At 47.6% G+C, this 22,073-nt stretch overlaps 1 protein-coding gene and 1 long non-coding RNA gene across 2 annotated transcripts; both read left to right on the top strand.

Annotated features, from left to right (window-relative positions):
* Positions 1-7,648: 7,648 nt before the first annotated feature.
* LOC148386879 (uncharacterized) lies at positions 7,649-9,506 on the top strand. Its single transcript, XR_015862752.1, has 4 exons — positions 7,649-7,762; positions 7,994-9,110; positions 9,195-9,265; positions 9,402-9,506. It is a non-coding gene; the product is annotated as an uncharacterized LOC148386879 (long non-coding RNA).
* A 209-nt stretch (positions 9,507-9,715) lies between these two features.
* Positions 9,716-11,956, top strand: LOC148386878 (janus kinase and microtubule-interacting protein 3-like). The gene is made up of 8 exons (XM_088397051.1): positions 9,716-9,951; positions 10,175-10,237; positions 10,324-10,422; positions 10,508-10,741; positions 10,862-10,927; positions 10,989-11,057; positions 11,134-11,501; positions 11,581-11,956. The coding sequence occupies exons 1-7, from the start codon at positions 9,883-9,885 to the stop codon at positions 11,359-11,361; spliced, it is 828 nt and encodes a 275-aa protein (XP_088253177.1). The 5' UTR covers positions 9,716-9,882; the 3' UTR covers positions 11,362-11,501; positions 11,581-11,956.
* The last annotated feature ends 10,117 nt before the right edge of the window (positions 11,957-22,073 follow it).

Here is a 22,073-nt window from a genome sequence, read left to right as displayed (position 1 = left end):
AGTGGCCGAAATAAGCTCCCGCCTAGCGGATCGGCTGTTTATAATCACCGCGGAGGAGATTGCGGAGCCTCATTGCACTTCCAGCGGCCAGCACACTCGCGCACGCTTCCCGGTTCCACCGGGAGGCCGTGTGCACGCGCCAGGTGGCCGAAATAAGCTCCCTTCTAGCGGATTGGCTGTTTATAAGCACCGCGGAGGAGATCGCAGAGCCTCAATGCACTTCCAGCGGCCAGCACACTCGCGCACACCGCCCGGCTCCACCGGGAGGCCGTGCGCACGCGCCGTGGCCGAAATAAGCTCCCGCCTAGCGGATCGGCTGTTTATAAGCACCGCGGAGGAGATCGCGGAGCCTCATTGCACTTCCAGCGGCAAGCACACTCACGCACGCCGCCCGGAACAACCGGGAGGACGTGCGCATGCGCCAAGTGGCCGAAATAAGCTCCCGCCTCTCGGAGCGGCTGTTTAAAAGCACCGCGGAGGAGATCGCGGAGCCTGATTGCACTTCCAGCTGCCGGCACACTCGCGCACGCTTCCCGGTTCCACCGGGAGGCCGTGGGCACGCGCCAAGTGGCCGAAATAAGCTCCCGCCTAGCGGACTGGCTGTTTATAAGCACCGCGGAGGAGACCGCAGAGCCTCATTGCACTTCCAGCGGCAAGCATACTCGCGCACGCCGCCCGGAACAACCGGGAGGCCGTGCGCATGCGCTAAGTGGCCGAAATAAGATCCCGCCTAGCAGATCGGCTGTTTATAAGCACCGCGGAGGAGATAGCGGAGCCTCATTGCACTTCCAGCGGCCAGCACACTCGCGCACGCTTCCCGGTTCCACCGGGAGGCCGTGCGCACGCACCAAGTGGCCGAAATAAGCTTCGCCTAGCGGACCGGCTGTTTATAAGCACCGCGGAGGAGACCGCAGAGCCTCATTGCACTTCCAGCGGCCAGCACACTCGCACACGCTGCCCGATTCCACCTTGAGGCCGTGCGCACGAGCCATGTGGCCGAAATAAGCTCCCGCCTAGCGGATCGGCTGTTTATAAGCACCGCGGAGGAGATCGCGGAGCCTCATTGCACTTCCAGCGGCCAGCACACTCGCGCACGCTTCCCGGTTCCACCGGGAGGCCGTGCGCACGCGCCAGGTGGCCGAAATAAGCTCCCTTCTAGCGGATTGGCTGTTTATAAGCACCGCGGAGGAGATCGCAGAGCCTCATTGCACTTCCAGCGGCCAGCACACTCACGCACACCGCCCGGCTCCACCGGGAGGCCGTGCGCACGCGCCGTGGCCGAAATAAGCTCCCGCCTAGCGGATCGGCTGTTTATAAGCACCGCGGAGGAGATCGCGGAGCCTCATTGCACTTCCAGCGGCAAGCACACTCGCGCACGCCGCCCGGAACAACCGGGAGGACGTGAGCATGCGCCAAGTGGCCGAAATAAGCTCCCGCCTAGCGGAGCGGCTGTTTATAAGCACCGCGGAGGAGATCGCGGAGCCTCATTGCACTTCCAGCGGCAAGCACACTCGCACACGCCGCCCAACTCCACCGGAAGGCCGTGCGCACGCGCCAAGTGGCCGAAATAAATTCCTGCCTAGCGGATCGGCAATTATAAGCCCCGCGGAGGAGATCGCGGAGCCTCATTGCACTTCCAGCGGCAAGCACACTCGCGCACGCCGCCCGGAACAACCGGGAGGCCGTGTACATGCGCCAAGTGGCTGAAATAAGCTCCCGCCTAGCGGATCGGCTGTTTATGAGCACCGCGGAGGAGACTGCAGAGCCTCATTGCACTTCCAGCGGCCAGCACACTCGCGCACACCACCCGGTTCCAGCGGGAGGCCGTGCACACGCACCAAGTGGCCGAAATAAGGGTTAGGGTTAGGGTTAGGGTTAGGGTTAGGATTGGATTGTGAAGTCCAACCCCTACCAGGGACGGGGAACTGATGTCCCCCCCTAGCAGAAGAGGACAACGCACGGTCTATCCATCCGTGGCCATACCTCGCCACCCGCTCCCGCCCCCGGGTTGCAGGCTGGCGCTGTCGCCCCCTACGGACAACTGTCCATTCCCCGTTGTAATTAATTGACATATTAATTTTTGGACTTCAAATTTTTATTATGTCTAAATGTATATTTTTAATTTTCAAATTTCAAACATATAATGAGTGGGTAAAACTTGAATTTTAGACTTTTTATTCTAAAACAAATTATCAAATGTCTATTTTTCAAAAAGATTTTTAGTGTCCAAATTGTCCGAATTTAGCAATGTAATTTATTGCAATGAAATAAATGATTTGTAAATAACTGTAAATAAAATAAACAATAGTAAATTATTAAATCGACTGTAAATAGGAAATTATTAAATTGAATGTAAATAGTAGTGTGCCTTAACAACGTTTCGGCTATACTAAGCCTTCTTCAGGTCTGGCACACCCGTATTGAATGAAATATTTTTGTTTTTCATAGGATTAAGTAGGGAGTTCCTCCCCCGAAGGAGAGGAGCAAAGGCACGGTCCTCCCATCCACGCCCACGTCCCACAACCAGCCCCAGAGCACACCGCCCGTCGTGGCTGCGCCAGGATTAAGTAGGGAGTTCCTCCCCCGAAGGAGAGGAGCAAAGGCACGGTCCTACCATCCACGCCCACGTCCCACAACCAGCCCCAGAGCACACCGCCCGTCGTGGCTGCGCCAGCCATGCTGGTCAGGCCAAATTGGGCTTAATAAACATGTATTTGCTTTGTAGTTGTTGTTTGTTTTTGTGTTTGTACTTTGCCTATCCGGTCGCCTTTGTTATATATGTAATAAATGAGTCTCGACTTGGCATGATAGATTGACAGCTGCATTTGCGGTCAAATTAGTCGTACCTCGCACTTAATTCATCGACTCCCCTATCTGGGTGGAGCGAGAGCATCTTGCTCTGTGCGGCATCCATGCGCTCTCCTATCTGGGTAGAGCGTGGGTAAATTATAATTTTGCGTCTAATTGTTTTCCTATCGGCGCTAGTTTGCGCTCCCTTTTATTTCCTCCGTGTGGCCATCGACAACGTTTCGGCATCTTTTGTGCCTTCCTCAGGTCTGGCACACGGGAATTGCAGCTAAATTTAGTTTCATTGCATGTGGAGCTGTTTCCTCCTTCATGGCCGCATCGAGACTGAGTTTCCTGCTTTGAGCGGTCCTTATATAGTTTCATGTCAGCAATTTGCGTTTCGTTCGGGATAATTTCCCATCTACTTATTTTAGCTTATTAACTTGTTGTTTTCGCTCTTGTGAATTTCTGTTTCTTTTCTTGCAGGCACCGATTGGGCGTGAATATGTGATCTCGGCATAGGTAAGTATAACTGTGTTTCCTTTTTTCAGGTTTGTATCAGGTAAGTATTGTTTTTTGATAATGTAAATATTTACTTCCAACCATTTTTTAGTTTATATTCAATTTTGTGTTTATGTTTCCTTTTTTCAGGTTTGTATCAGGTAAGTATTGTTTTTTGATAGTGTAAATATTTACTTCCAACCACTTTTTAGTTTATATTCAATTTTGTGTTTACTGTTCAAATTTTTGACTTCTTATTTTCAATTTTTGACTTAAGGTTGAAATTTTTTTCATATTGGGAGTCAGGGAGGGATTTGGATTAGGGTTAGGGTTAGGGTTGGGGTTAGGGTTAGGGTTAGGGTTTGGGGTTAGGTTAGGGTTAGGGTTAGGGTAGGATCGGTTCAGGGGACAGCGCACAGACGCAGCAGGAGCTGAATGGAAACTGGAAACGTGGGGGGGCAGTGGAGGTGGCACAGGCGAGTTAGGATTAAGTAGGGAGTTCCTCCCCCGAAGGAGAGGAGCAAAGGCACGGTCCTACCATCCACGCCCACGTCCCACAACCAGCCCCAGAGCACACCGCCCGTCGTGGCTGCGCCAGCCATGCTGGTCAGGCCAAATTGGGCTTAATAAACATGTATTTGCTTTGTAGTTGTTGTTTGTTTTTGTGTTTGTACTTTGCCTATCCGGTCGCCTTTGTTATATATGTAATAAATGAGTCTCGACTTGGCATGATAGATTGACAGCTGCATTTGCGGTCAAATTAGTCGTACCTCGCACTTAATTCATCGACTCCCCTATCTGGGTGGAGCGAGAGCATCTTGCTCTGTGCGGCATCCATGCGCTCTCCTATCTGGGTAGAGCGTGGGTAAATTATAATTTTGCGTCTAATTGTTTTCCTATCGGCGCTAGTTTGCGCTCCCTTTTATTTCCTCCGTGTGGCCATCGACAACGTTTCGGCATCTTTTGTGCCTTCCTCAGGTCTGGCACACGGGAATTGCAGCTAAATTTAGTTTCATTGCATGTGGAGCTGTTTCCTCCTTCATGGCCGCATCGAGACTGAGTTTCCTGCTTTGAGCGGTCCTTATATAGTTTCATGTCAGCAATTTGCGTTTCGTTCCGGATAATTTCCCATCTACTTATTTTAGCTTATTAACTTGTTGTTTTCGCTCTTGTGAATTTCTGTTTCTTTTCTTGCAGGCACCGATTGGGCGTGAATATGTGATCTCGGCATAGGTAAGTATAACTGTGTTTCCTTTTTTCAGGTTTGTATCAGGTAAGTATTGTTTTTTGATAATGTAAATATTTACTTCCAACCATTTTTTAGTTTATATTCAATTTTGTGTTTATGTTTCCTTTTTTCAGGTTTGTATTGACTCCGCCGATGTGTCTAAGATCCTGAGGAGAGTCCCCCCATAAGGCCCCTGGCCCCGACAACATTCCTGGGCGGGTGTTCAGGGAATGTGCAAGTCATCTGGCTGGGGTCATCACAGACATTTTTAACACCTTGCTGGGCCAAGCCACAGTGCCGGCGTGCTTTAAGACTGCCTCCATCATTCCGGTGCCGAAGAAACCTCAAATCACCTCATTTAATGATTACCGGCCTGTTGCACTGACTCCGGTTATGATGAAGTGCTTCGAAAGGCTGCTTAAAGGTCACATCGTTTCCAGACTCCCCCTATTATTTGACCCGTTCCAGTTTGCCGACCGGCAAAACCGCTCCACTCAGGACGCCATCTCCTCCGTTCTTCACCTGAGCCTGGCTCACCTGGAGGAGAAGAACACCCATGTGCGGATGCTGTTCCTGGACTTCAGCTCAGCGTTTAACACCATCATCCCACAGCATCTGGTAGGAAAATTGGAACACCTGGGCTTCAACACCCCCCTTCGCAACTGGCTGCTAGACTTCCTCACCAACAGACCTCAGTCAGTCCGGGTCGGACAGAACACCTCTGATGTCATCACCCTCAGCACAGGCTCCCCTCAGGGCTGCGTCCTGAGCCCCCTGCTGTTCACCCTGATGACACACGACTGCGTCCTCAGGTTCACCACCAATCACATCGTGAAGTCAGCAGACGACACAACGGTGGTGGGGCTCATCAGAGACAACAACGACCTGGACTACAGAGAGGAGGTGGAGCAGCTGGTGGGCTGGTGCAGAGAAAACAGCCTGATCCTGAATGAGGAGAAGATGAAGGAGATCATCGTCGACTTCAGGAAAAAACAGCCTCACCACGCTCCACTGATCATCAACAGCTCAGCTGTGGAGGTGGTCAGCACCACAAAAATTCCTGGGGGTCCACATCACAGAAGACCTCACCTGGACTATGAACACTACGGCACTGGTCAAGAGGGCACAGAAGCGCTTGTACTTCCTGCGGAGGATGAGGAGAGCCCACCTGCCCCCACCCATCATGAGGACGTTCTACAGGAGCACCATAGAGAGCATTCTGACAAGCTGTCTCTCTGTGTGGTGTGGAGGCTGCACCGCCTCCGATTGGAAGAACGTGAGGAGAGTGGTGAGGACAGCAGAGAGGATCATAGGGGCTCCTCTTCCCTCCATTCAGGACATTTCATCTCAGCGCTGCATATCCCGTGCCCGTAACATCATCAATGACCCATCACACCCCCACCATGGACTGTTCTCCCTGCTGCCCTCTGGGAAGAGGTTTCGCAGCATCCGCTGCAGGTCCACCAGGTTCTGCAACAGCTTTTTCCCTGCTGTCATCAGACTGTTGAACACTAGAACTGTTGAGCTCTAAACTGAACTCTGCATCACACATTCACAGAACTGTACTTTATGACACTACGGACCTCTATCTTGCACTATCTCGCACTACCAACTTTACTGAACTTGTATAAACCCTTTAAATAGAAGTTTAATACATGGTTTAGCATTCCTCTGCACACTCTTGAATACTGTTTTGCCTACTTGCACTATTGCATAATTATCACTGCTGCACTTTATACTTATTTTTAATATATATATATATATATATATATATATATATATATATAGTATATGTATATATATATATTTTCATAGGATATGTTACTTCTATTCAACTGCAATATCACTACTTTGTTGTAAGACGTATGCAACGGAATTTCGTTTTGTATGCACCATGTGCAGAAAAGATGACAATAAAGTTTGTCTAAGTCTAAGTCTAAGTCATGTCAGGTCAGCTGTCTGGAGAGAGAGAGAAGTCAGGACCTGCGGGCGGAGCACCACCGTGCCACCGCCGCCATGACGGAACTCAAAAGCAAACTCCATGAGGAGAAGCAGAAAGAGTTAGCCATTACCAGGGAGACATTACTGCGGCAGCATGAAATGGAGCTGATGAGAGTGATCAAAATCAAAGATGGAGAGATCCAGCGACTGAATGCCTTGGTCCTCAGCCTGAGGGACGGCTCCATGGACAAGGTGATCCGCTCTATCCGTGTCTGACTATCCGCACGCCACGTCGGGCTTCGGTGCGGCCGCTACCGTATTGTGTAGCTTGTCCCCAGTAAGCGTCGCGGCGCTCCGTTGCGGTCTCAACGGCCCGGTGTGGCGCAATGTCTGCTCAGGTGAGGAGGGGGGGCGCTTTGCTGGCGGAGGTGGAGGAGACGCGGCGGTGTCGGGAGACCGAGCGGTGTCGCCTCCACCAGGAGCGCGGAAGAAGCCCTGGCAGCGGCCCAGCAGGCCTGGCAGTCCCGAGCGGCCGAGCTCCGATCGGCTCATCACCAGCATCGGGAGGAGCTGAGCCGAACCAAGAGAGACTGCGAGAGGGAGATCCGCCGACTGGTAGGACTGATCAGATGCGCGGTGCGTGGCTATGTTCCCAATTTTGTTGTATACCTGCAGTGCAATGACACCTAAGGCATTCTATTCTATTCTATTTCACAAGAAGAAAATGTCCGGTTGCTCGCTTCACTTTTGTCACAGCAAAGGTGTTCTAGTCGATTCAAGAAAAAAATTGGCCGGTTGCTCTCTTTGTTTTTGTCACAAATCTGGCAAATGAGTTTGCCCGCCTGCCTGAGCGCTCCCCGTTTGTACATCCAGACGGATGAGATCAAGCTGAAAGACAGAGCGGTTAGTGTTTTGGATAAAACCCTGGGGCCGGCCACGTCCACCGCCTTCAGCTGCAGACTCAGGCTGCCGAGCAGCAGATCGCTGCCCTGAGGGATTCCCAAAGGGTGGGCCTAAACTACCCTGGAAGTGGGGTCAACGCCGCTACTAGCAATCCTCTTCATAGCGTAAGCCACCTCATCACACACTTGCAGTACGCATGACTTAGTTCGTTGCTGGAGGAAGGTAGCACAAAAACAGTTTTGAACTTTGAACGAGTGCTTGTGTGTGTGTGTTGCGGGGCGTTTTCAGTCTCAGGAGGATCGGGACACGCGACGGTTTCATCTGAAAATCGCTGAGCTCAGCGCAGTCATCAGGAAACCGGAGGATCGAAACGCCCTGCTTTCTGAAGAGCGCAATGAACTGGTAATTTATTGACGGCACGCTTGAAGGTTTGCGCTACGTTTGATGCGCGCCATCCAGCGAGGCACCCATTGCGCTTGCTTATTAGTTGAGCGGCGCGGCGAGTCGGTTGCCTGGTAGATGTCTTTTATTGGGAGCCAAAGCCACGATTCCGTTCAAACCGATGCAAAAGGAATGGATACGTTCTGGCCCGCGTGTTGTGCGTCTTTCACATCCCGCACTTCATGCTTGCAGCTAAAGCGACTGAGAGAAACAGAAAGCCAGTTTCTGCCACTCCTGTACAAAAACAAACGCCTGAGCAGGAAGAATGAAGAACTCTCGCTGGTGCTGTGTCGCCTTGAAAACAAAGTGCGCTTTGTCACCCAGGAGAACGAGGAGATGGCAAGCTTGGTAAGTCGACGCGGACAACGGCGGCGTGCCAACAGAGTCCACTGCATTTGTGTTCCACAGAGAAGGCCTAGTTCGCTCAATGACCTGGACCGCGGTTGCGGCCAGCAGGACGGTGAAATGGAGTTCCTTCAAGTTGTGGAGCAGCGGCACATCATCGACGACTTGTCCAAGGTCTTCAGGCAGGCGACTCGGTGCACGTACGGCAGCGCCGCGCTCGCTCGCTGTCGCCAGGAAACCTTTTCCGTCCAAAGCTTGGCCGGCGGCCGCCATCCAAAAAATTGGCCCCTTAAATTCCGACCTTTCAAGCAGGAGCATTGTGCGCACGCGTTTGAACACGCTTTAGACTTGTTTTGCCGTTTTCAGCAGCTCAAAGCTCCCGTTTTGTCAGCGCCTTTGCCACTCGCTGTGCGCTGAAAACGACGGACTTGCCCGGCTGCTCAGCCCGTCAACCATGAGCCGCGAGCGCGACGTCATTGTCCGTAGGCAGCTAGTGGCAAAATGCACCCTGTTAGAGTTGCGCTCGCTCCAACTTATTTTGCAAGAACCACACGGGAGACAAGTAAGTTCTTTTGGACACCTGCAGGTGGAGAGTCCATCCGTTGTACGAATGAAGTCTGACTCTCGGCTCCTGCACGAGCATTTTAATTAAGAGAAACAGGGTGGGTGTAAGAGTGGATTGAATAGAGGAAGCCCTTGACCTCTAGTCAAAACATAGCAAGGGGTGTTTTACGACTTTGTGTAGGAAGGGATAAGCGATAGGGATAAATAAGGGATAAATAATATTATTTATTACAGGTCGCAGTCAAAGTCAAAGCAACACAATGATACGATAAAGATAATCTGGAAAACCCTGACACACCCTGTAGTTGTCACTTTTGGAAAAGACGAGCGTCCCTCCAATCATCGCCGGTGACGTGTTTTTCAGGCTCTGGAGACAGGAGCTCATGTCAGAAATGTCATTGTGAGTCGCGTTTGTTTCTGCGCCGGAGCCGTTCGTTCCCTTTGCATCCAAAGAATCTCAAAGGCGGATTATTTGTGTCGACAGGAGAGAGATTTGCTGCTACGATACCGACGTCGAGAATCTCTGAGGAGGAACAAAGCGTGAGGTCCTGCAAGGTGAGTCTGTTTGTTTGCGGCTGCTTGGTGTTGCGCAAGATGAAATGGCCTTTTTCTCGCTATCGTTCCTCTCGTCGATTCATCGTGAGGTGTCGCTTCAGTTTGTTCAGAGAGATGTTTGCTTCCGCACCCGCAGGTCATCGAAACATTTTACGGCTACGACGAAGACGTGTTGGTGGACTCGGACGGATCGTCCTTGTCTTTTCACACCGACAGAACCCCCGACACGGAACCCGAAGAGGTAGCCTGCCATTTCTGCCAGCGTATTGGCACCAAACATTCCTCTTCAGCCTGGAATCGGACTCGTCTTTGCGTCGCGGGTGCTTTGTCGCCGGTCTGACTGATTCTGGTACTAGTGCTGTGTTGCATTGGTGTGTGCATGAAGAGGCGGAGCTTCGCTGACGCAAGAATATCAAGCGCTGCAACGAGCCTACGCTCTGCTAGCCCAGACCAGCGAAGGGGACTACGACGCCGAGAAGGAGATCAAGGTGGCGCCCCTTCCCGCAACCCCCGGCCGGGTCGCACCCTCCCCGTTCTCACCCAGCCTCGGGTGTTCTCTGGTCTGAAAGGAGGAGGAGGAGCCTCCCTCCTCCTCCTTTCAGACCAGAGAAAAGCTGATGGTAGAAATGGGTCACTATCAAAGCAGAGTAGCAGATCTGGAGTCAGCGCTGAAGCAACAAGGACAGGTAAGCTCATCAATGAGCACACCTTTTTCTCAGACAAAATAGCTACATTCTTCAGTCACTCATCCGTCTGGCATTACTGGACCAACCCCCCCCCCCTCCCCAACCCCCGAACGTGGCTGGGAAAATGCGGAGAAAAGCAAATGTCATTTTCCAGTCAACCAAAGAATTTGTGGATGAAAATGACACAACATTCCAAAGCTGTCCACGCGTTTGTCTCTTCTAGAATGTCAAGTGGGTGGAGGAGAAGAAGCTGCTGCGTCAGAGCAATCAGCAGTTGGCCGAAAAGGTGACGGAAAGAAAGGCGCTGGGCGGAGTCGCTTGGCGTCACACCTGTCGGGAAGCCCCGGAGATGAGGTCTGACTGTCTTTTCAGGTCAGGCGGATGGAGGCGGAAGAAGCGCGTCTGAAAGAGCACATCCAGGATATCCGAGACCAAAACGAACTGCTTGAGTTCCGCATCCTGGAGCTGGAGGTGGGAAGACTCGCACAAGCGTGTTGAGGCCAGAGATGTGACGGACGGACGGACGGACGGACGGATGCATGCCTCTGCCTTTCAGGAGAGGGAATGGGTCTCCCCCGTCTTGAAGTTTCTGCAAGTCCGTTTCCCAGACGGCCTCAGCCCTTTGCAGATCTACTGCGAGGCCGAGGGCGTGAGCGTACGTAAGGCGTCCCTCGCAACCCTAACCTTAACCCGAGGTCCCAGAACACCTTACATTGCTCCTTGCGCCTTTCCCCCGGACATCGTCATCAGTGATCTGATGAAGAAGCTGGACATCCTGGGCTATAACGCCGTAAGTGTATGTCGAACTCCTTATGTTCGCACTCCACGAGACTCGGCGGCTCAAATGTGACTTTTGGAAGGCTTTGCGCTGAAAGAAGCTTGTTGACGCTGTGCCTTTGGGCTCTTGCAGAATCTCACCAACGAGGAGCAGGTGGTCGTGATTCACGCCAGGACCCTTCTCACCCTAGCCGAGAAGGTAACGCGCACGTCCACGCACGCTCTCGCATTCTGCTTATGTGACACCAGCCTTTCCTCAGTGGTTAGAATACATCAAAGTGACCAAGTCAGCACTTCAACAGAAGATGTTGGACATTGAAAGTGAGAAGGTAGACAGACACGCGACATCAGCCAAGGGGAACTCCGGCAATGTGCCCCAACAATTCTGACCTTGAGCTGTGCTAGGATATGTTCTGCAAGCAGAAGGGCTACCTGGATGAAGAGTTGGACTTCAGGAAGTGTTCCATGGACCAGGCTCATAAGGTAAGCCGCCCTCAAATCTCCCGCCGGACCACTGATGGACGAGGATTGCGGCCCAGAGGATCCTGGAGCTGGAGGCCATGTTGTACGAGGCGCTACCGCAGCGGGACTGCCCCGCCACGGACGGCGAAAAAGCCAGCCACGCTGGCGTGAATGACGTGCTGACGGCGGATCAGAGAGAAGAGCTTAGGAGCGCCGTGGACCAATGGAAGCGAGCCCTGATGTGCGAGTTGAGGGAGCGCGACGCTTGCATCCTCCAAGAGAGAATGGATCTGCTGCACAGCGCGCAACAGGTAAGGGCCCAAAGCCAGCCCGGCACTTACTTGCACGCTTACTGGCTTTTGAATGCCACTTTCCATTTGTCCGTCCTAGAGGAACAAAGAGCTGAAAGAATTCATCGAAGCTCAGAAGAGACAAATCAAACAATTGGAGGAGAAGTTTCTGTTTCTCTTTCTATTCTTCTCCTTGGCCTTCATTCTGTGGCCCTAACACCAGCTGGTGAGTGAGCTCCAGCGGCACCGCACTCGACACCTCCGATACACTGCCAGCCGGTCTCAGACGTTGGCAGACGCTCCGATGCCAACGTATACCCCCCGCCACGGTGACAGAGGCACCGCGTCACACCGGGGCTCATCCAATCAGAAGGCAGGAAAAGCAAATTCACATGCAGGGCACTTTTGAACCAGAAGAGAGCGCCACAAAAAACGGTTGTTGCCCCAAACGCGCACTAAAAAGGGTCAGAATAACAAGAGTCCCACTGGCCAGCCGGGGCCACCCGTCCAGCTGTTTCTTCAGGGGGGAAAAAAATTGGAGTCACCGGTGAGTACATTTTGCATTTAGCTCTGCTTTTCTGCTTCTGTCTTCAAGTGTGTGGCATCCTGCGATCAAAGATTCAGCCAACCCCAAAGCGGTTGACCTCAACGTCCCACCACCATGCCTACCAGAGCAGGTGACGTGATGCTTTGGACATCCTTCCGTCTCAGATGCCCAAGAGTACTCTTTGCCACATCTGCGGCAATACGGTGTCTTTTCAAAGGTGCAAATAAATCCAGCGTGGGCGGAACACGCACGTCTTCGGTTTTTCCCGCTTTGTTTGTGTGACAGCTGTTGTGAAAATTTTATACAAATAAAGTTGTATAGTACAGGTTTGGCCAAGCCGCAACTCCCGAACCGCATGCGGCTCTTTCATGTTCATATCAACATTTGTGTGTGTGTTTGGGGGGGTTGTGCGTGTTGGCTTCACTTGAGTTCAATTTGGTATTTTGGTCAAAAGCGCATGTGGTGAAATTCCACAAAGTAGGATGGGCAAACACATTTCTTTAAACTATGAGTGTCAATTGGGCTCTCGAAATGGCAGGGAAAAGATGCACAGCAAAACGAAAATACGTAGATGAACACAGGACGTTTTAATCAGAGTGAGAAAGTTTCTATTTTTTGTTGAACGTGATGGCAAACCATTCTGCCTGATATGCCAGACCTCAGCGCATTTCAAAGATTCAAATCTTCAGCGCCATGCACTTCAGGTCACTCCATGCTAACATTGATCAGGCGTCGAACCCGCAACATCATGCTTAAGAGGTGGCCATGCTAACCAGTGCGCCATTATGTCAACGCATAATAACTGTAAGTCTACTAATCAAAACAGCGGTTACTATATGACGTCGCTACGTCGTGGTCACGTGACGCAGACAAGACGTCAATGGACGTGGGCAGAGTTAACTTGTTTAAAAGGGAGTGGGCAGAAGAAATATTTAATTTATTTAAATCTATTTTGAGTGCACACCATTATGCCAATGCATAACAACTGTAAATCTACTAAACAAAACAGCGGTTGCTATATGACATCTGCCACGTCGTGGTCACGTGACATACGTGACGTCGATGGGCGTAACTTTCGCCGGAATTCAAATCCGCGGGGAGAGTTAACTTGTTTAAAAGAGAGTGGGCAGAAGAATTATTTAATTTATTTAAATCTATTTGGTGTGTGCGCCATTATGTCAATGCATAACAACTGTAAGTCTACTAAACAAAACAGCGGTTGCTATATGACGTCTGCCACGTCGTGGTCACGTGACGCGGACGTGACGTCGACGCCTACTTTACATCCCACCGATCACAGGACCCCTCGGCTGCATAACCGTGCCCCCTTCCCAACCAATCGGATTTGCTATATGCGAAAACGACGCCAATGGAAAGAGCTTCCGCCCAAATTTAAATCTGTGGGCGTGGCTCGCAGCAGGAAGTAGGAAAATGGCGGCGATGTCCACAAAGACACAGCGGATGGTAACATACGACTAACAAGAGAAATATTTTTATTTTCTGCTTGCAACTGGACCGTCCAGAGCGTACACGGTAAGTACAACTCATCGTTTTTAAAAAGAAGTACTTTTGTTGCCCTGAAAAGCGAGTGAGCGTGGCGTTTGTGGGGGACGTCGAATTTCGACGATTCTTTCTGGTCAACGGTTGTAAATGATTGTGTTGATTAAAAAAGAAAACTTGATGTAACTTTACTTTTAACTGCCGTTTCAGATAGATTTGGAATTGCATCACATCCAATTTTGCCTAGAGCGTACACGGTAAGTAACACTCGTTGTGTTTAAGGAGATTTACGTTTGTAATAGCAGAAGTGTAGCTGCGTTGCGTTGTACGTGTGAATGTTGGTCCAGGCGAAATGTTAATGTTTAATTTCATTCCTTTAGGTTCCACGGTGTTTGTTGGCTGCAAGTTTTCCACTGCAAGAAGAGGCTCATATCATTGACCAGGAGCGAGCTACAATGGTGAGTAGCCATAACATTTATGTTAAACACTTCCTATTTCATGTCTAACAGTACTTGATTTAACAAATAACAATAAATAAATACAGTGTGGGCACTGAAGTTAACATATGTGATTATACTGCCTAATCTGTCACCGAGTAGATTGTTGCAAAGTAATATAAGATCCAAAGTTGTAATTCAGAATAGTTTTCAAAAGAAGGCCATTAGAATTATATACAAGTCTGATTACCCTGAACAAGCTATTAATTAAATCACAAATTCTTCAATTCAAAGATTTGGTAGATTATCAGACAAATAATGTCTAACAGTAATTGATTTAACACATCACGATAAGTAGATTGAGTGTGGGCACTCTCAAGTTAACATATGTGATTATACTGCCTAATCTGTTACAGAGTATGTTGTTGCCAAGTAATGTAGAATAGATCCAAAGTAGTAATCCAGAATAGTTTTGAAGAGGCCATTAGAATGATAAACAAATCTGATTACCTTGAACATAATAACAAGCTAAGTGTTTAATATGTCCTATGAAGTCAAAATTGGGCACCATCATGTGGTGAAATTTGGAATTGCATCACATCCAATTTTGCCTGGGAACAAACAGATTAAATAAATCTTAGTTTTGAATAAGCCACTCCTTCTCAAACAAGTAAACTCTGCCCATTCTGTGCAGTAGATGTTCTGTTAATATCTAGTATTTATACAAAGTCATAATTTAAATTGCTTTCAACCTTCATTCATCGGTTCAACCAACATTACTCGCTCTTATTACCAACTGGTATTGATTTAACTAAGCGTTTAATACTTCCTATCAGGTCTCAAATCGAGATTTGGCAAAATACAATTTCAGCAAATCCAATTTTGCCAGGGAACAAAAATAGATTAAATAAACTAAATAAGTCCTCTTCCCATTAAATAAATCAGAAAAGTCTGTCTTGTAACCAGTCCTCTTCAAACAAATAAAGTCTGCCCATTTTGTGCCGTAGATTTTGTGTCTATGCCTAGTATTTAAACAAAATCATAATTTAAACGACTTCTTTCCTTCATTCACTTTGGAAATTTGGAATTGCAGCAAATCGAATTTTGCCAGGGAACAAAAATAGATCAATTAAACTAAATAAGTCTTCTTCCCATTAAATAAATTAAAAAAGTCTGTCTTGTAACCAGTCCTTTTCAAACAAGTAAAGTCTGCCCATTTTGTGCCGTCGATTTTGTGTTAATGCCTAGTATTTATACAAAATCATAATTTAAAGGACTTCATTCCTTCATTCACTTTGGAAATTTGGAATTGCAGCACATCAAATTTTGCCTGGGAAGAAAAGTAGATTAAATAAATTTAATAAGTCTTACTACTTCCCATTAAATAAATTAAATACGTCTTACTTGTTCCCACTCCTTTTCAAAACAGTAGTTTAAAACGAGGGCCCTTCACTCAATCTTTAACCTCAACCCCGCACGTTGTGTTGTATCTGTGAATGTTGGTTGTGGCCAAATGATAGTTTTCTTTCATTCGTTTAGGTTCCAAGAAAACTTGATGTAACTCTACTTTTAACTGCCGTTTCAGATAAGCGGGTATTACGTCGCAGTCATGTGCCGCGGATATGACGTAATTGCCCGAACCTCCGCCAAAATTCAAATCTGTTGGCCCGATGGCCGTGAGCCACTGAGCAGCGACGATTATCAACAGAAATATCTTTATTTTCTGCTTGCAACTGGACCGTCTAGAGCGTACACGGTAAGTAACACTCATTGTGTTTAAGGAGATTTACGTTTGTAATAGCAGAAGTGTAGCCGCGTTGCGTTGTACGTGTGAAAATTGGTCGAGGCGAAATGTTAATGTTTAATTTCATTCCTTTAGGTTCCACGGTGTTTGTTGGCTGCAAGTTTTCCACTGCAAGAAGAGGCTCGTATCATTGACCAGGAGCGAGCTACAATGGTGAGTAGCCATAACATTTATGTTAAACACTTCCTATTTCATGTCTAACAGTACTTGATTTAACAAATAACCATAAATAAATACAGTGTGGGCACTGAAGTTAACATATGTGATTATACTGCCTAATCTGTCACGGAGTAGATTGTTGCAAAGTAATATAAGATCCAAAGTTGTAATTCAGAATAGTTTACAAAAGAAGGCCATTAGAATTATATACAAGTCTGATTACCCTTAACATAACAACAAGCTATTAATTAAATCACAAATTCTTCAATTCAAAGATTTGGTAGATTATCAGACAAATAATGTCTAACAGTAATTGATTTAACACATCACGATAAGTAGATTGAGTGTGGGCACTCTCAAGTTAACAGATATGATTATACTGCCTAATCTGTTACAGAGTATGTTGTTGCCAAGTAATGTAGAATAGATCCAAAGTAGTAATCCAGAATAGTTTTGAAGAGGCCATTAGAATAATAAACAAATCTGCTTACCTTGAACATAATAACAAGCTAAGTGTTTAATATGTCCTATGAAGTCAAAATTGGGCACCATCATGTGGTGAAATTTGGAATTGCATCACATCCAATTTTGCCTGGGAACAAACAGATTAAATAAATCTTAGTTTTGAATAAGCCACTCCTTCTCAAACAAGTAAACTCTGCCCATTTCGCGCAGTAGATGTTCTGTTAATATCTAGTATTTATACAAAGTCATAATTTAAATTGCTTTCAACCTTCATTCATCGGTTCAACCAACATTACTCGCTCTTATTACCAACTTGTATTGATTTAACTAAGCGTTTAATACTTCCTATCAGGTCTCAAGGCAAGATTTGGCAAAATACAATTTCAGCAAATCCAGTTTTGCCAGGGAACAAAAATAGATTAAATAAACTAAATAAGTCTTCTTCCCATTAAATAAATCAGAAAAGTCTGTCTTGTAACCAGTCCTCTTCAAACAAGTAAAGTCTGCCCATTTTGTGCCGTAGATTTTGTGTCTATGCCTAGTATTTAAACAAAATCATAATTTAAACGACTTCTTTCCTTCATTCACTTTGGAAATTTGGAATTGCAGCAAATCGAATTTTGCCAGGGAACAAAAATAGATCAATTAAACTAAAGTCTTCTTCCCATTAAATAAATTAAAAAAGTCTGTCTTGTAACCAGTCCTTTTCAAACAAGTAAAGTCTGCCCATTTTGTGCCGTCGATTTTGTGTTAATGCCTAGTATTTATACAAAATCATAATTTAAAGGACTTCATTCCTTCATTCACTTTGGAAATTTGGAATTGCAGCACATCAAATTTTGCCTGGGAAGAAAAGTAGATTAAATAAATTTAATAAGTCTTACTACTTCCCATTAAATAAATTAAATACGTCTTACTTGTTCCCACTCCTTTTCAAAAAAGTAGTTTAAAACGAGGTCCCTTCACTCAACCTTTAACCCTATTTATTCACCTTCTAGGCTAAGTGTTAAAGGCTAAGTGTTAAAGGCTAAGTGTTAAAGGCTAAGTGTTAAAGGCTAAGTGTTAGAGGCTAAGTGCCAGAGGCTAGGCGCCAGAGGCGAGTTTTTGTGGGCTGAAGTTTTAGTGGGGTTAGTGTGAATACAATCCAAAAGAATACAACAGAATACAATACAATAGAATATAATACATAGATTAAATTCAATAGCTCTTACTACTTCCCATTAAATAAATTAAATACGTCTTACTTGTTCCCAATCCTTTTCAAAAAAGTAGTTTAAAACGAGGGCCCTTCACTCAACCTTTAACCTCAACCCCGCACGTCACATTGTGTTGTATCTGTGAATGTTGGTTGTGGCCAAATGATAGTTTTCTTTCATTCGTTTAGGTTCCACGGTGTTTGTTGGCTATGTTTTCCACTGTCAGAAGGATGAAAATACAAAGTACAACGCTTGGACGTGGGCGAAGACGTCACCGGTGAGTCCTTCCTTCCTATTTATTTACCTTCTAGATGCTAGAGGCTAAGTGTTAGAGGCTAAGTGTTAGAGGCTAAGTGTTAAAGGCAACACAATACGAACAACACAACACAATACGAACAACTCAACACAATATGAACAACACAATATGAACAACACAACACAATACGAACAACACAACACAATACGAACAACACAACACAATACGAACAACACAACACATTACGAACAACACAACACAATACGAACAACACAACGATACTGCACTGAACAACACGATACCGCACTGAGAAACACGATACCGCACTGAACAACACGATACCGCACTGAACAACACGATACCGCACTGAACAACACCATGCCGCACTGGACAACACCATCCCGCACTGAACAACACCATGCCGCACTAAACAACACCATGCCGCACTGAACAACACCATGCCTCACTGAACGACACCATGCCGCACTGAAAGACACCATGCCGCACTGAACGACACCATGCCGCACTGAAAGACACCATCCCGCACTGAACACCATGCCGCACTGAACAACACCATCCTGCACTGAACAACACCATCCCGCACTGAACAACACCATGCCGCACTGAACAACATTATGCCGCACTGAACATTATGCCGCACTGAACAACACCATGCCGCACTGAACAACACCATGCCGCACTGAACAACATTATGCCGCACTGAACAACACCATGCCGCACTGAACAACATTATGCCGCACTGAACATTATGCCGCACTGAACAACATTATGCCGCACTGAACAACACCATGCCGCACTGAACAACACCATGCCGCACTGAACAACACCATGCCGCACTGAACAACACCATGCCGCACTGAACAACATTATGCCGCACTGAACAACACCATGCCACACTGAACAACACCATCCTGCACTGAACAACACCATTCCGCATTGAACACCATGCCGCACTGAACAACACCATCCCGCACTGAACAACACCATCCCGCACTGAACAACACCATGCCGCACTGAACAACATTATGCCGCACTGAACAACATTATGCCGCACTGAACAACACCATGCCGCACTGAACAACACCATGCCGCACTGAACAACACCATGCCGCACTGAACAACATTATAACGCACTGAACAACACCATCCCGCACTGAACAACACCATGCCGCACTAAACAACATTATGCCGCACTGAACAACATTATGCCGAAATGAACAACACCATGCCGCACTGAACAACACCATGCCGCACTGAACAACACCATGCCGCACTGAACAACACCATGCCGCACTGAACAACACCATGCCGCACTGAACAACACCATTCCGCACTGAACAACACCATGCCGCACTGAACAACATTATGCTGCACTGAACAACACCATGCCGCACTGAACAACACCATGCCGCACTGAAAAACATTATGCCGCACTGAACAACACCATGCCGCACTGAACAACACCATCCCGAACTGAACAACACCATGCCGCATTGAACAACACCATGCCGCACTGAACAACACCATCCTGCACTGAACAACACCATCCCGCACTGAACACCATGCCGCACTGAACAACACCATGCCGCACTGAACAACACCATGCCGCAATGAACAGCACCATCCCGCACTGAACAACATTATGCCGCACTGAACAACATTATGCCGCACTGAACAACATTATGCCGCACTGAACAACATTATGCCGCACTGAACAACATTATGCCGCACTGAACAACATTATGCCGCACTGAACAACACCATGCCGCACTGAACAACACCATGCCGCACTTAACAACACGATCCCGCATTGAACAACACCATCCTGCACTGAACAACACCATGCCGCACTGAACAACACCATGCCGCACTGAACAACACCATTCCGCACTGAACAACACCATGCCGCACTGAACAACACCATCCTGCACTGAACAACACCATCCCGCACTGAACAACACCATGCCACATTGAACAACACCATGCCGCACTGAACAACACCATCCTGCACTGAACAACACCATGCCGCACTGAACAACACCATGCTGCACTGAACAACATTATGCCGCACTGAACAACACGATCCCGCATTGAACAACACCATCCCGCAGTGAACAACACCATGCCGCATTGAACAACACCATGCCGCACTGAACAACACCATGCTGCACTGAACAACACGATCCTGCATTGAACAACACCATGCCGCACTGAACAACACCATCCTGCACTGAACAACACCTTTCCACACTGAACAACACCATGCCGCACTGAACAACATTATGCCGCACTGAACAACACCATGCCGCACTGAACAACACCATGCCGCACTGAACAACACCATGCCGCACTGAACAACACTATGCCGCAATGAACAACACCATCCCGCACTGAACAACACCATGCCGCATTGAACAACACCATGCCGCACTGAACAACACCATCCCGCACTGAACAACACCACCCCGCACTGAACAACACGATCCCGCATTGAAAAACACCATCCCGGACTGAACAACACCATGCCGCACTGAACAACACCATTCCGCACTGAACAACACCATGCCGCACTGAACAACACCATGCCGCACTGAACAACACCATGCCGCACTGAACAACACCATGCCGCACTGAACAACATTATGCCGCACTGAACAACACCATGCCGCACTGAACAACACCATGCCGCATTGAACAACACCATGCCGCACTGAAAAACACCATCCTGCACTGAACAACACCATCCCGCACTGAACAACACCATGCCGCACTGAACAACATTATGGCGCACTGAACAACATTATGCCGCACTGAACAACACCATGCCGCACTGAACAACACCATGCCGCACTGAACAACACCATGCCGCACTGAACAACATTATGCCGCACTGAACAACATTATGCCGCACTGAACAACACCATGCCGCACTGAACAACACCATGCCGCACTGAACAACACCATGCCGCACTGAACAACACGACGTCGCACTGAACAACACGACGCCGCACAGAACAGCACGACGCCGCACAGAATAACACAATACCGCACAGAACAACACAATACCGCACAAACAGTTTTAGATAATATTACGTCGCAGTCATGTGACGCGGACATGACGTCCATAGGCGGAACTCACGGCAAAATTATAAGCCGTGGGCGTGGCTTGCAGCAGGAAGTAGGAAAGCGGCAATTCTGGCAAACAAGAAACAGCGGTTAGTAACACGATGACTAACAAGGCAAATATTTTTGTTTTCAGCTTGCAACTTGACCGTCTAGAGCGTACAAGGTAATTACAATAGTTTTTTTTTAGCCCTGAAAAGCGAGGGAGTGTGGCGTTTGGGAGGAATGTCGAACTCGGCGTCTGCTTCCAGCCACAGACGCCAAATTTCGACGATTATTTCGACTGGTCAACGGTTGTAAATTATTGCGTTGACTAAAAACTTTATTTAACTCTACTCTTAACTTTGCCGTTTCAGATATGCGGGTATTACACCGCGGAAATGACGTCAATAGGCTGAACTCTCGCCAAAATTCAAATCTGTGGGCGCAATGGCCTTGAGCGAGACACCGGATACAAACACGACGATTATCAACAGAAATATCTTTATTTTCTGCTTGCAAGTGGACCGTCTAGAGCGTACACGGTAAGTACAACTCATTGTGTTTAAAAAGATTTACGTTTGTGTAGTTTGCGTTGCGTTGTATCTGTGAATGTTGGTTGAGGCTAAATGTTAATGTTTAATTTCATTCCTTTAGGTTCCACGGTGTTTGTTGGCTGTATGTTTTCCACTGCAAGAAGAGGCTCGTATCATTGACCAGCAGGAGCTACAATGGTGAGTACCCCTTTCGTCTTCCATTTATGTTAAACACTTCCTATTTCATGTCTAACAGTACTCGATTTAACAAATAACCATAAATAAATACAGTGTGGGCAGTCACGTTAACATATAAGATTATCCTGCCTAATATGTTTATCACAAATATGACACTAATCACTAATATGTTTATTTGTTTATCACAACACCTTTGGACCTTCAGCAATCGATTATTTCCCTTCATCTACATAGAGACAGAACGATGGTGTCTTAAACATCTCATTCATTTCACCAAATAACTTCACGCAGGTGGATAACGGCCGTCTCGGTCACGCTATGTTGCGTGATGCAGTTTTGAAGAACCAAATGCATTTATTCAATGAATAAGTC

The sequence above is a fragment of the Syngnathus floridae genome, chromosome 14, assembly GCF_059516105.1.
Source record: "Syngnathus floridae isolate MCC-2025c chromosome 14, RoL_Sflo_1.0, whole genome shotgun sequence".
Lineage (NCBI taxonomy): Eukaryota > Metazoa > Chordata > Actinopteri > Syngnathiformes > Syngnathidae > Syngnathus > Syngnathus floridae.
Note: the sequence above shows the minus strand (reverse complement) of the source record. Positions and strands in the feature narration are given on the sequence as shown.

What these genes read in the sequence shown, in the direction of transcription:
- LOC148386878 (XM_088397051.1), top strand. Translation starts at nt 9,883, where the DNA reads ATGGTAGAAATGGGTCACTATCAAAGCAGAGTAGCAGATCTGGAGTCA. An exon ending in ACATCCTGGGCTATAACGCC is followed by an intron (nt 10,742 to 10,861) that starts GTAAGTGTATGT and finishes GGGCTCTTGCAG; the next exon opens with AATCTCACCAACGAGGAGCA. An exon ending in TGGACATTGAAAGTGAGAAG is followed by an intron (nt 11,058 to 11,133) that starts GTAGACAGACAC and finishes GAGCTGTGCTAG; the next exon opens with GATATGTTCTGCAAGCAGAA.